This window comes from Antechinus flavipes, chromosome 1 (assembly GCF_016432865.1).
Source record: "Antechinus flavipes isolate AdamAnt ecotype Samford, QLD, Australia chromosome 1, AdamAnt_v2, whole genome shotgun sequence".
NCBI lineage: Eukaryota > Metazoa > Chordata > Mammalia > Dasyuromorphia > Dasyuridae > Antechinus > Antechinus flavipes.
In genome coordinates, this window is record NC_067398.1 from 47,729,576 (window position 1) to 47,743,558 (window position 13,983).

The window sequence follows — 13,983 nt, forward strand, 5'->3', positions numbered from 1 at the left end:
CAACCAAGTCACAATATAAAAGGATCCCAAGTGCCTCATGTTCTGGCTTTCATGTGATAAGAGATCATTGACCCATTCTTCAGCGTAGGCACATGGACACTGAAATAGAAAACTGTAGGGGAGGGAGAAGAGAGAGGAGTTCTCATCTTCCCACTTAAAAATGTTCTACTCTGCTCCTACTCTGTTCTAAAGTAAACTAAGAAATCTACTTTATCTACAAAGTGCACTTTAAGAGTACATTTTTCCATAGATTATCAAATTTGAGCCTTACAACAGCAGTGAGACAAGTATTTTATCATTTTTATAGATGAGGAAATTAAGGCAAAAAGAGATCAAAGCTCTATCTATGGTGGGGAGAAAAAAACATCTATAGTAAGAAGCAAAAGTGAGAAAGAGACATTTACCAAGAGGCAAAAATGCAAAATAGAGATCATTCGCTTTAATCCTTAACTTCCTTAGTTCCTCAGCAGATACTTAAAGTTTCAAGATAATTTGTATGAACTAAGAGCATAACCAGTAAATCATTCAAAGCAAGTCTGAGATTGTATTGAAGGACGTCTGCTTGGGATGAGACAGATTAACAAAAAGAAAAGTTTGACAGCTGTGTAAGGGGCACTTTTTGTGCCAACGACTGGGGCACAGATATGTGCCTAACCTACAAGATTGCTGAAAATGATTTTGATTATCCCCAGACATGTTGATCCTGTAATAATTCTGCTCTTGTAGAAGAAACTTCAGCAGAAAACAGCTTCAGCAGATGGCAAAAGCCATTCATTCAAGAAATAGTAATCAGCAGCTGCAGAGGTAGATGGTAACAAATAACATCTACAAGCTGAAGACAACTGCCCAAAGACAGAGGTATGAGAAGTGTGCCAACATCCTCAGAAGTATGCTAAGTCCAGAGTGTTCCCTCTTCCAATAGCATGGAAAATCATATCTCTTTGTATATATAGGCAGCACAGGAAGATCCCATGATTTGCTCTCTCTTGCTGCCATGTTACATAACTAAAACTTTGCTATCTGATTTTTTTATTCCTGCCTAAAGAACTGGAAGGCAATGCACTAAAGGGAAGCTTGAACTATCTTTGCAAAACTATACTAAAACAACTCATAAGCCTGGCTTATGGCAAAGGGAATCAAGATATTGTGAGACTCATTGGAAACTAAGAATGTTGGAGAGAAAGATGCAGAGCTTATGACCTTTAACCTCATTCCTGTTATCCCAGTCTCCTTTATAGTCAGTGACCTTTGCTTTATAATCCTCCAACAGCTGCAAAGATCTCTGCCACCTTTATATTGCTATTACTCCCCGTGGGCAAATTTGTGAGAAAATAGCAATATTTTAAGAGCTAAACATAGTTCATCCATAAATAAATGTCACCTTTTAAAAAATCAGATTGCTTTACTCTTTGACTCCAGGATCATGATTTCCATGAACTATGAAATGACAAGGTAGTATCTGGTTATAAAGTCAAAGCTACAGAAAGAATTTTAAAGAGTGCCCATTCCAAATCAGACACTGAGGTCTGGAGAAACTAATCAAAGGTTAGACAAAGAGAACCAGGACAGAATCCCCATCTCCCAAAACTTTTCATTATTCCACACAAATAGGTCTTAATTATCTCTATATCCTCTTCCTCTCACCTAGAAAGAACTGCACAAGGAAGGACTTAATGAATAATTGCCATCCAATAATATCTCAGAGTGTCAGCTAACCTGATGATGATGATAATGATGGTGGTGATAGTAATAATGATACCTCATAATGAATATGGCACAGTAGAAAGCTCACTGGTTCTTGAGTCAAAACAAATGAATTTAAATCCTGTCTTTGGTCCTCTATGATCTTGAGGAAATCACAACTTCCTTTGATCTCAGTTTCCCACTCTATAAAGTAAGGACATTGAGCTAGATGACTTATGATATGATGATATAAGTTATTAGTTGGATGATATGATAAGATTATATAATCTATTAGTTTATGAAGCATTTTTAACCACACAATCCTGACTAGGCAAATAGGTGACACAATAGATAAAGTTCTGAACTTGCAGTTAGCAAAAAGTGAATTCAAATACAATTTCTGACATTTACCAGCTAGGTAACCCTAAGCAAATCACTTCCCACCCTGCCTGCCTCAGCTTCCTCAACTATTAAATGGGGTTAACAATAGCCCCTACAACGTGAAATAATATTTGTAAAGTGCTTTGCAGACTTAAAATGTCATACAAATGCTAGCTGTTATTAGTCAAAATGTTATCATCTTAATTTTACAGATGAGAAAAACAGTCATCCTGAGGTTGGTGTGGGGAGGGTGACAGAATTCATGCGCATTGATTTGACCTCTATTTTAGTCATATTTTAGGCAAATGTGTGCTGAACAGCAAGATCCAATTGTTAAATTTTTAGTATGAACACTTATATCTTAAATACTGTTAAATCCTACAAATCAGGAAAAGTCAAGTGGTTTGCCAAGGTCACAAAACTTTAGCTTTATGAGTCCCAGCTCAAGGCAGAGCCAGGTCTCCTGACTGGCAGCATCTTGAATCCTCCTCAACATACTAGGCTACATGGCTCCTTTCTATTCCTTCCCAAGGAATTCTGAGCATCGGCCAAGGAATAAGAAGGTGAAGGACTAAAAGAACCAGACATGTCAACTAATGCAAAAATATTTTTTCTTGGTCCTTTTTAGAAGAAAGGCACTTGCAGCTAAGGAAAATGAGATATACTCCTAACACCACTACCTATTGCTACTTACTCCTCTTCTGAAGTCACCCACCCTAGAGCTAAGCCTGAGTAACTCTAACACTATCCCTCTGCCCTGGGTTCCTCCAGCAACACAACTCCCCACACAACTATCAAGTACAATCAACTGCCCCAAATATTCAATAGGAAATCCATTGTGATGAACAGCATCCCAACTCAGTAAAAGAAGCAAAACTTATTCCTCAACTCACCCCCAACCATTGAGGATTACCCCATTTAAGTGTGCTATTCCTCCTAGGGGAAGCTGCATTTTTAAAAGAAGTCAGTGCTTAAGCAAAAGAAAGTTATCTCTTTCAGGCAATCCAATTGGGAGAAATATTCCAGGGCAGGAGGTTCTCCCTTAGACTCCTCAAATTACACCTGTAATATGGCCAACAATTTCATCATGATCCCATGATGATGGTCTCGCCTAAAACTAGGAGACTTCAAGATAATCTGTTTCTTCCCTTCTCGAGTTCTCTTTTCCCCTTCACTGGTTATTATACGAAACAAACATTTATTGTCATCATATTTTTATACTTACCACTGTTTCATATTCATTTTTCCTTTCATACTTTATATAGCTGTTTCTCAAAAGCAAGATTTATTTTTCCTGTGGGTCAGTCATCCTGAAATTATGAGGCAAGGGTGACTATATGAATGATAATTTACTTCTTTTAATCATACTTTAGTCAAATGTGTGCTGGACAGCAAGAACCAATTGTTAAATTTTTAGTGTGAGCATTTATACCTTGAAAATTGTCAAACCCTACAAATCAGGATTTGATCTATTGCATTATTAATTTCTAGTCTGAAGGAAGTGATAGAGAAAATTTAATAATGCAGATTAATTTTCAAAGTAAACAATACTTTTTTGGGGAGACAATTATTAAACATTTGCCAGCACATGAATGAAAACAATAAATGGAAGGTAGTATAGCTTTTATTAGGGCTAGCCTAGGACCTGGCATATAATAATGGCTTAATAAATGTTTATTAACTGACTGCTTGGAATCAGAGGGACCAGGAATCCCAGTATCTCTTTAACTTGCAAAGAGTCTTGGATTCCAATGAATCCTCTGACAACGGTGCCCAAAGCTTCCTGACCCATAATGAGGTTTTCTTGTCAAAAATACTGGAGTATTCTCATTTGTTTGTCCAGTTTGGAAACCGAGGCAAACAGGGGTGAGTACCACAACTAGTAAGTATCTGAGGCCTGGATTCAAAAATTTAAGTCTTCCTTACTCCAGATCTAGCAGTCTATCCAGTGTACTCCCTACCTGCTTCCAAAGTGTATCATTTATCCATACTCTAATCACTGGACTAATTATTGTGTCACTAAAAAAAGTCATTTAATCTCCTACTTATCCATTCCTCTCTCAAGCACTTATTGAAAACCATACATTACAAATGAGTTGCCAATCTTTGGCAGTGGAATTTCTTACACTGAGGAAGCCACAATTATCTAGAAAAATACTCAAGATGACATAGTGCTACAAAGTTTATAAGGATCTTGCTTTATAATTGCCTCAGTGGAACTGGTCATTATTATTCCCATTTTACAGAGCAGGAAACTGAAGCTTAGGATCACACAGCTAATAAGTGGCAGAGTCAATATTGGAATCCAGGGTTCTGTGCATTAACTTCAGTGTTTCTGTGCTTCAGCTGTGGCCACACTGAAGAAGAGAAGACTTCCCCAAACAAGATAGGACTTGTATTTCCTATTCTGTTTCAGATCAGGGTGGGGAAGGAAGGGAAAGACAGTCTATTCGTTTCACACTTACATAGTAACCCTTAATAATCTTTAGGAAAGCAATGGCAATGGTTTACTTAATGGAATCATAGAATTCCATGAATCTCTGGAAGAGACCTTAGAGGTCATGCTCCCCTTTAAAGGTCATACATATTGGGTTTTGAAGCCAGGTCCTGTGTCTTCAGACTCAATAGATTTGTTCTTTCTATCATGCTAGTTCCTTCTTGCTGCCTCTCTCTTTTTACATCTGAAGAAATTGAAATCTATAAAAGTTAGGTGATTTTCCTTAGTCACCCAGGTAATAGCATTTGTAATAGCATTTGAACCCAATTCATCTGTCTCCAAATCCAGTGTTCTTTCCCCAGCATTGCCCGTAAAACTCCCCTATTCTGTTTATAAAGAACTCCATAGTTTTACAATCTTGCCTTATTATTCCCCCTAAGCACTTGCTAACCCCCTCCTAGGCTGGATACAATGGATGCCATTTAATATTCTTCCAGGTTCCATTTTAAGCCACTTATGGCCACCAAAGAAAGGCCAATTACAAAATCAACATGTGGCCATTTTGGTATAAAAAGTCCCTGCCCCAGGATCTAATTTGCCATTTAAGCCTCTCTAAAGTAATTTTCTCTAGACTAATAAGGGAGCCCTTTTTCCAGAGAACACTGCTTGCCCCCACATCCTCTTTCCTGTTGTGGACTAAAACTGGGTAACCTGTCCTCCTGACCCAACAACCTTCTTGTATCTGGCCAGACAGCTGTCTCTTGGCCATCTCCTCTCTACTCCTCTCATGCCTAGTGACTCCCACTACCTAGTGACCAACCATGATCCCAGGGGACCAAAGTGGAAGCAGGATCTATGCTCACCTCTTCTTCCAGAAAGATCACAGACTCAAGTTATGGAATGAGATACATTTGGGGGACAAGGAAAATTTGTTATGTTTCACCATGTGTATTTATTACAGGATTTGTTTATCTTTTTTGCAGAGAGTGAAAAAATAAGAAGAAAAGAAAAGAAATACTCATTAATTGAAAAAATAACATTTTGCAAATTTTTTAAATTATTGAGTGACTAGATGAAAGTCTTATTTTCACAGCAATAGCACAATCATTCATCCTGGTTTCTGTCTGCATCGGTATTCTTCTCATAACACTATGCATAAAAGAATAATGTTGAAAACCAGAGAAACACCCTGCATAACTCATTTGGCACACACTGTTTTCTTTGGGGGAAATAAAAGTCAGAGAAGCAAAGGAAATCACTGTGACCTAAAATCCCCTTTGCTAATATATTTCCCTGTTCTCTGCTGTATCAGTGGGTAATCCTATTAATTAACTATAAAGGAAAAACAAAATTGGGGGACATATAATAGCTAAGTAATATATATGTATGCACATATATATGTATATATACACTGGTGTATAGTTAGTGTGTGCATATAGATGTATGTATGTGTATGTGTGTGCATATATATACATGTATATTTATATGTATATGCATGTGCATATTTATGCTTGTGAGGGCTGCTAGGTGATGACTGGTCCAAAGTTGAACAGCTAAAAAGTGATGAAGGAGAGGTCCTCTGTTTCTTTCTCCCAGAACATTTGCCTGATAGATCATATGTCACCATAACTGATATGTCCATATCAGTTAACTCATTCACCCCCAAAGAGCCACATACCCAGTGAGGTGAGTGAAACCACATGCCCTGGCAGAAAGTATGACAGTTTTGGGAAGCATAGGTTCATAGACTTAAAGGTAAGGATATATTAGGTGTTACCTATAAGTTTAGGAGATTTTAACGCATTATGATACTATACATCTTGGAAAAAACATTTGGAATCTAAGGAAATGGGCTGAAGTTGCTACCTGTGTGACTTGAACAAATCACTTAACCTACCTAAGCCTCAGTTTTCCAACCTGTAAAATTAGGGAGGAAGTGAACTAGATGACTAGAAGTGGACTTTAAAGTCCCTTCCAGTTCTAAATTTATAATCTTAAGAATTCTCCTAGAGGAAGAACAGCATTTGACTAAGGGGAAAGGAAGCATCAGGACTCCTAAGTTTCAGGCAAGATAGAATATACTTCAGCATAGTAGCCTGGTGTCTGCTTTATTTGGGTGTCATCTTACATGTGGGGATTAGCTAACTTGGTTCTGAGGCAGTGGAAGTTGGGCTCTCTATTCTCCCATTCAAAGCTAGATATTGGAAGGACCATGCTCTTCCCTCAAGTCTGAGCAGTTCCTCAGATAATTACACCCCATAGGACCTACCTTGGATAGTCATTTTACCCAAGACCCATAGACCATCCCATTCCCCCTTCTAACCTTCTACCTAGAAGCTAAAATGTTACCCACAGAAGGGCTGAGAGAAAGGCTTGTGATTATGGTTTGTATCCAGGACCCACAGCTGAGAAGAAATAAGCCCTCCCACCCTTCTGCCTTCCCCTTCTTACTTTCTTTAGGGGCATTGGGATCCCAGACCGACCACATCTGAACGAAGAAGAAAGGAGTCCAGCATACGATGAAAGCCAAGACAATAATGAAGGTCATCTTGATGGTGCGGATTTTGGCCTTGGAGATGAGCTTGACGCTGCTGACCCGAGACAGGGCTGCCCCGTGGCTAGCATCTGCCGCACAGGTAACAGAGGAGGCCAGGGGCCCAGTAGCTCGGGGCTCCTGAGCTGTCTTCAGCTTCAAATTCTGCCAGATTTTAAAGCTGATAAGGCCGTAGCAGGCACTGAGCACCAGCACGGGAATGATGTAGACGGTCAGGGTGATCCAAGTGATATATGCCTTGGGTCCCCAGGGCTGGATGAACACGGCCCAGCAGTCGTACACGCCTTCACTCACTTCCCTCAAGGAGAAGATCTGGATCTGGGGCACGCTGACTACCAGACACACTAACCACGTGCAGAGGACTGACAGGTGGTCCGACTGGCGCCGCAGGGAGCGCAGCGGCTGGCAGATGGCCAGGCAGCGGTCCAGAGACATAAGTAGCAGCAGGTAGGTCGAAGCGAACATACCCACGACTTGCAGGTACTTGACGAGGCGGCAGAGGAAGTCGGGCCCGTAAAAGTGAAAGGTGATGTCCCAGAGGAGCTGAGGCAGCACCTGAAACACAGCCACCACTAGATCGGCGATGCTGAGATGTTTCATGAAAAAGAACATGCGGGAGTGCTTGTGGCGGGTGGTGCGCAGAGCCAGCAGGACGCACAGGTTGCCGGTCAGCGCCAAGAACAGGATCACGCTCAGCACAGTCACCTCCACCTTGGCCATGGCCTCGTTGCGTTGGACGGGGATGGAACTGCGGTTCCTGGAGTTGGAGAGCTCCTGACTCCAGTTGGCGCTGCTGTTCAGGGACCCCGGTTCTGCCGCTTCGCTGGAGCTCTCCATGGTGGGCTGGGGTCTTTGCCGGTCTTGCTGCCCGTCCAAAGGCTCACAGCCCGTAGCCCCGGGTTCCGGCCATAGCGCTCAGACCGCTAGAGAGAGACCCAGGAGCCGTGCCTAGACGCACCCCACTGCGCGTCTGTGGAGCTGCGCTCCACACTCGCCTCTGCCTGCCGACCAGCCGGGAAGCGCTCTTTATAGGAGAGACTCGCGGGAGGGGGAGCAGCGCGCGTGGGCCCAGCTGCCCTGCCCCTCCCGCCCCTGCCCGCGCCCCTCCTTCTCCGAGGGGCCAGACAACCAAAAAGGTTTCACACTTGACGGTGCGGGCGTGGGGTTGGCGCTGGGGTCCAGAATATTTTCGCCTCCACCACCCTAGAGAGTAGGGGAAGCCCCGGGAGCTGGGCTCAGCTGCTCTCCAAAGTCCTAACCTGTAAGCAAACAGAAAGGAAGGTAAAAAACCCGGGCGCCCCGCAGTATCATCCCTTCCCACCCACCTTCCAGCCGGCGCCCTGCTTTTGAGTCCCTCAGAATTCTGCGAGAGACTTCCAACGCGCAATCCTCTGCAGGCTGGATCCGGGTCCAAAAGAGCAGACTAGGATCTTTGCCCGCGCTCCCCGGGATTGCCAGCTTCCCACCTCTCCCGGACTAGCTCTGTCTTCTTTGAGAAGACCAATCTAACCCTTTCCTATTCCTCTCCATCCCTCTCCTCCGCTCTGCCTTATCCCCTAAAAAAAAAAAGTGTCCACCGTTCCTACCTGCTACTAAGAGAAATTCGCAGGTGCCCCTAAGTTTGCTCCACTAGGAAGTTGCTCTTCCCCGTCTTTTGAAGATCTCCCGGGGTTAGATCCAGTTCTGTGGAAATCTCCAACTTCAGCTTCTCCCTGCGTCCTTCTGCCAGGCTATTCAGCTTCAGGCTGAGTCAGGAGGAAAAGGGAGACCAAGGGAGATGCGGAATCTCTTGCAGGAGGCAATGGTTACAAGGGTGAAGCACTCGGGACTGGCTTAACCACATGCACTGCCAAGAACTGGGCTCGAGCAGTTTGGTCGCTAAGGGGCGCAAGAGGCTACAGATTGTTAAATCCTCCTCAAATCCAGCTTTCGTCCTAGCATGCTAATAAACATATTTATTTCCCAGGATGGCAAAAGCAAAAAAGATGGAATGAACATCGTAAATAGCTCTGATGTTTTCTTCAGTTCTTGGTTTATTTGACTTGTTTGCAAAAGGGAGGACTTTATTTTGATAGAGAAGCCGTTCCTAGAGTACATGCTGAAGATCTTTTTAAAATCAAAAACTCATCGTCGTTGTCATCAAGGGAATGTACTCAATATGATATTATAATTGAAGTGCTGATTTAAAAAACAAAGAGTACAGTGCTGATTTAAAAAACAAAGAGTACAAAGATGGTTTGGGGAATTAATTCAACCAAAGCCTTGTTTAGGAAAACTCTGTCTACTTTTCAGACTCTCTGTAAATCACTTAGTTTTCTGATCAGATATTCATAAAGTCGAAATTCTTGCTTGATAAGTTCAGCTCACATTTAAATTGCATTTTGCAAACTTCTTTTTTTCACCACAACCCCATGATGTAGTATTTCTCAAACATTATTGTCTCTATTTTACAGATGGGAAAACTAAGTCACAGAGGACAGTGAAATGGCTTGCCTAAAATCACAGAACTAGCATTACAGGGTTCCCATTGATAGTCTACTTTAGCTTAAATGAGGTATTCCTTATTATTTGAGAAGTATTTGATTTGGAAAATCTTCCTTTAGTTAGGCAAAAGCAAGTCCATTTTGCTTGTTTCTGTCTTAATGCTGGTTTGCAAATCCTCTGTGGAAAAAATTTACATCTTGTATGTTGACAAGAAAACATGAAAAACAGCATCCTTTCCAGCTTCTTTCACCACTCACTTTGGATTTTCTCCCGATAATGTCAATATTGATAAGGATTAAAAATGGTATTAAAAGTGGGGGAGAAGAGAGTCAAACAGAAATGGGGTTCTGTAAAAGTAATAGAAAATACCCTATTCACTGCCTATTTTCCTGTTTTTTGTTCCTATTTTCACTTTCCCTTCTTTTGAATGTCTAAGAGATCCCAGTTAGTCAAGGACAGTCATCCCTGAGTTCAAAATAACAGTTTTATACCATTACATCACTTTTGACTGTGACCAGAGTTTGAATAGGACAGGATTTTCAGTGCCTAATATAGTCATTCCTTTTACAGCATTCAATACATGTTTGTTGAATGAATGAGTGTAAGGATGAATGGATGGATGGATGGATGCATAAATGAATGAATCAATCCTCCAGGACCTCAGATCCAAGATGTTGTTTAAAAATACATTTTAAGAAGAGACTACATACTTCAGTTAATATATTATTGAGCTTTTTCTTTTCCTTAGAGTTGTTTAAGTACGTTAAGCATTCAATAGACAAAACCAACTGCAGTATCACTCTTATTTGTATGGCACTTAAGTAACTTTTACAAATCCCTCCGTGCTCTCTACAACAGTTTTCTCAACCATAAAATGAGAGATATGGAAGGACATTCATCAGTCAGAAGCAAATCCAAAGGAGATGACTAAAATCATGAGGAAACTCAACCATGTCAAATTAAAAAGTCAGAAAAAGAGAAGTTGTTTGATATAGTAGAAATAAATGACTGGCTTTCAAATCATGAGAACTGTAGATAATATAAAATATTTGGGAATCTACTTGCCAAGACAAATCCAGGAACTATATAACATAATTACAAAACACTTTTCATGAAAATAAAGTTAGATCTAAACAACTGGGAGAATATCAAATGCTCATGTATAAGCCAAGCTAATATAATAAAAATGACAATTCTACTTAAATTAATCTATTTATTCAGTTTCATGTCGATTAAACTGCCAAAAAATTTATAAAGTAGCAATTATCAAAACCATTTAGTACTGGCTATCAGTGGAATAGACTAGGTTCACAAAATACAGTAATCAGTGACTTTAATAATCTAGCATTGAAAAATCAAAGACTCCAACTTCTGAGAAAAAAACTCACTATTCGACAAAAATTTCTAAGAAAATTGGAAAATCATATGGCAGAAACTAGGCATTGACCAACATCTAATACCCTATACCAAAATAAGGTCAAAATGGGCTCATGGTTTAAGCATAAAGGGTGATACTATAAGCAAATTAGGAGGACAGGTGGGTAGACTACCTCTCAGATCTTTGGAGAAGGGAGGAATTTATGACCAAAGAAGAACTGGAGAATATTATGAAATGCAAAATAGATAATTCTCATTACACTAAATTAGAAAGGTTTGTACAAACAAAACCAATGCAACCAAGATTAGAAGGGAAGCAGAAAGCTGAGGATGGGGGTAGCCAGTAGTTTCTGTTAAAAGTCCTCATAGCTAAAATATATAGAAATTTGATTCAAATTTATAAGAATAAAAGTTGTTCCACAACTAATAAATGGTTAAAGGATATAGACAATATAGACACAGCAGATGAAGAAATTAAACTCATTTCTAGTCATATGAAAAATATGGTCTAAATCACTGTTGATTAGAAAAATGCAAATTAAAACAACTCTTAGAGGTACCACTTCACACTTCTCAGTTTAGCTAAAATGACTGGAAAAAATAATGACAAATGTTGGAGAGGATGTGGAAAAACTGGAATACTAAAGCATTATAGGTAAAGTTTTGAAATGGTCCAAACGTTCTGGAGAGCAATTTGGAACTATGCCTAAAGGGCTAACAAACAGCATAGCCTTTGATCCAGTAGTGTTTCTACTGGGTCTGTATCCCAAAGAGATCATAAAAAAGGGAAAAGGAATCCCTGTCCAAAAATGTTTGAAGCAGCCCTTTTTGTACTGGCAAAGAACTAGAAATTGAGTGGAGAAATTGGGGAGTGGCAGAATAAGTTATGGCATGTCAATATAAAGGAATAATATAAATAGAATAATATTATTCTATAAGAAATGATGAGCATGCTGATTTCAGAAAATCCTGGGGATTCTTATGTGAACTGATATTAAGTGAAGTGAGCAGAACGAAACAAACACTGTACACAGTAATAAGATTATATAATGATCAACTGTGATGGAGTTGGCTCTTTTCAACAATGAGATAATTTAAGGCAATTCCAATAGACTTATGATAGAAAGTGCCATCCACGTACAGATAGAATGTGAAGCAAAACATAGTATTTTCATCTTTTTTGTTGTTCATTTGTTTGCTTGTTGTTGTTTTTTTTCTTTCTCATGTTTTTTTTCTTATTTGATATAATTTGTATTGCTCAGCATGACGAATATGAACGAATATGTTTAGAAGAAATGCACATATTTAACCTATGTTGGCTTACTTGCTGTCATGGGAAGGGGGAAAAGGGAAGAGAGGTAGAAACACTTATAACACAAGATTTTGCAAAGGTGAATGTTGAAACCTATATTTGCATGTATTTGGAAAAATAAAATACTATTAAAATTTATAATTTTTTTTACCATATCATACTGTTTGCTATATGTTTTCTCCCTTTCATGAAAGATATCCTTTCAAAAGCTTTTACACTGGGGGCCTCCTCTTCCTCTCCCTTTATCTGCTTCTAAATTCCTTGCACCCTGAATTCCACCCTCATAATTCATCTGACATTGCTTCCTTCAAAGTTATCAGTGATTTCTTCAATATCAAATATAATGGCTTTTTCTCAATTCTCATTGTTCTTGAACTCAGCACAGTATTGCTCATCTCTCTCCTCCTGGATAGTCTTTTCTCTCTGGGAGTTCATGAACTTCCTACTTGTGTGATAAACATTTCTCAATCTCCTGGGCTAAATATTCATCCAAGACATGCCTAACAGTGGATGTTCCCCAAAGCTCTGTCCTTGGCCAGCTTCTTCTTGCTCTGTATTTCCTAACATCGTAGTCTCATCAGCTCCGAGGGCTTCAATCATCATTTCTATGTAGATGATTCTCAGAGCTATATATTCTACCTTAATCTCTCTCCTGAACATCAGTCCTATATCACCAGATACCTTTTTAACACCTCTAATTGGATGGTCTATAATCATCTCAAACTCAATTTGTATAATACTAAATTCCTTTACTATTCCCAAAAATCTTTGTCTTGTCACAATTTTCTTATTACTTTTATGGAAGCCATCATCCTACCATTTAGGTTCTCAGTCTCAGTCTGTCATCTACATCTTCTTATTCACAATCCCTTTACATATACAAACTATTATTTTAAAAAACTACCTTCACTTGCATCTCCTTTTCATTCCTTTCCATTACCCAACTACAACTTCATAAACTCTTATCTGGGTTATTGCAATATTCTTTTAATTGATCTACTCTCTTCAAGCTTGAGTCCCCTGTAGTCTATCCTCCAATCAGTGATTTTCCTGAAGTGTTAGAATCCTTACCAAGTGTTAACTCACTAGAGTTGATAGAAACAATGCTTAGGTAATTGGTTTACACATTCGAACTCACATCTTTAAGAAAATTTACACATTAGAGCTCACACATTAGAATTCACAAGTCTGGGAGATTCACAAGTTATACCTCCCATAATCCCACTCTCGGAGAAGGAGTCAACCTTTGAGTTTACACCTTTAAAAGAGCATAAAAAGGAGCTGAGTCAGTGGAGTAAATTCAGTTCAGATGATTGACAGAGCCAGAAGTCATTTGAGGGGATTGAGAAGCCAGAAGTCGGAGTTGAGCTAGAGGCAGAAGCTGGAAGAGCTCTTGAAACCAAGGAAAGCTAATTGGGCTATTTTGGAAGATACAATAAAGAACTACTTTAATAGCTGGCTGCATTTGGAGTAATTATTACTTGAAAATAAGGCTGCCTCCAGAAAACCTCCCCAAGAAACTTGCTCACAGAGAACGTTCACATTTGAGAAAAGAAAGAACACCACACTGAAGTGTAAATAAGCCCATGTCAATCTCCTCCACTGACTTTCTAATCCTTCCAGAACCAATAATAAAATCCTCTATTTGCATTTAAAACCTACTCCAATCTGCCCTCTCTCTGGCTTTCTAGTTTCTTATCCTTTACCCTTCCTTGTTCACACTCAATGCTACGACTGCAACAGCCTCCTTGCTCT

General features: G+C 39.7%; 1 protein-coding gene across 2 annotated transcripts in view; it reads right to left on the bottom strand.

Moving 5' to 3' along the window:
• OXTR (oxytocin receptor) overlaps positions 1–8,955 on the bottom strand; it is a 38,070-nt gene extending 29,115 nt beyond the window's left edge. The window contains exons 1-2 of one of the 2 annotated variants that reach the window (XM_051981399.1): positions 8,642–8,955; positions 6,953–8,314 (exon numbers count right to left, since the gene is read on the bottom strand). In XM_051981399.1, the coding sequence (XP_051837359.1) occupies positions 6,953–7,892 (940 nt within the window). In that variant the 5' untranslated portion in view covers positions 7,893–8,314; positions 8,642–8,955. The other variant, XM_051981405.1, reaches the window with a different exon arrangement.
• Between the last annotated feature and the right edge of the window lie 5,028 nt (positions 8,956–13,983).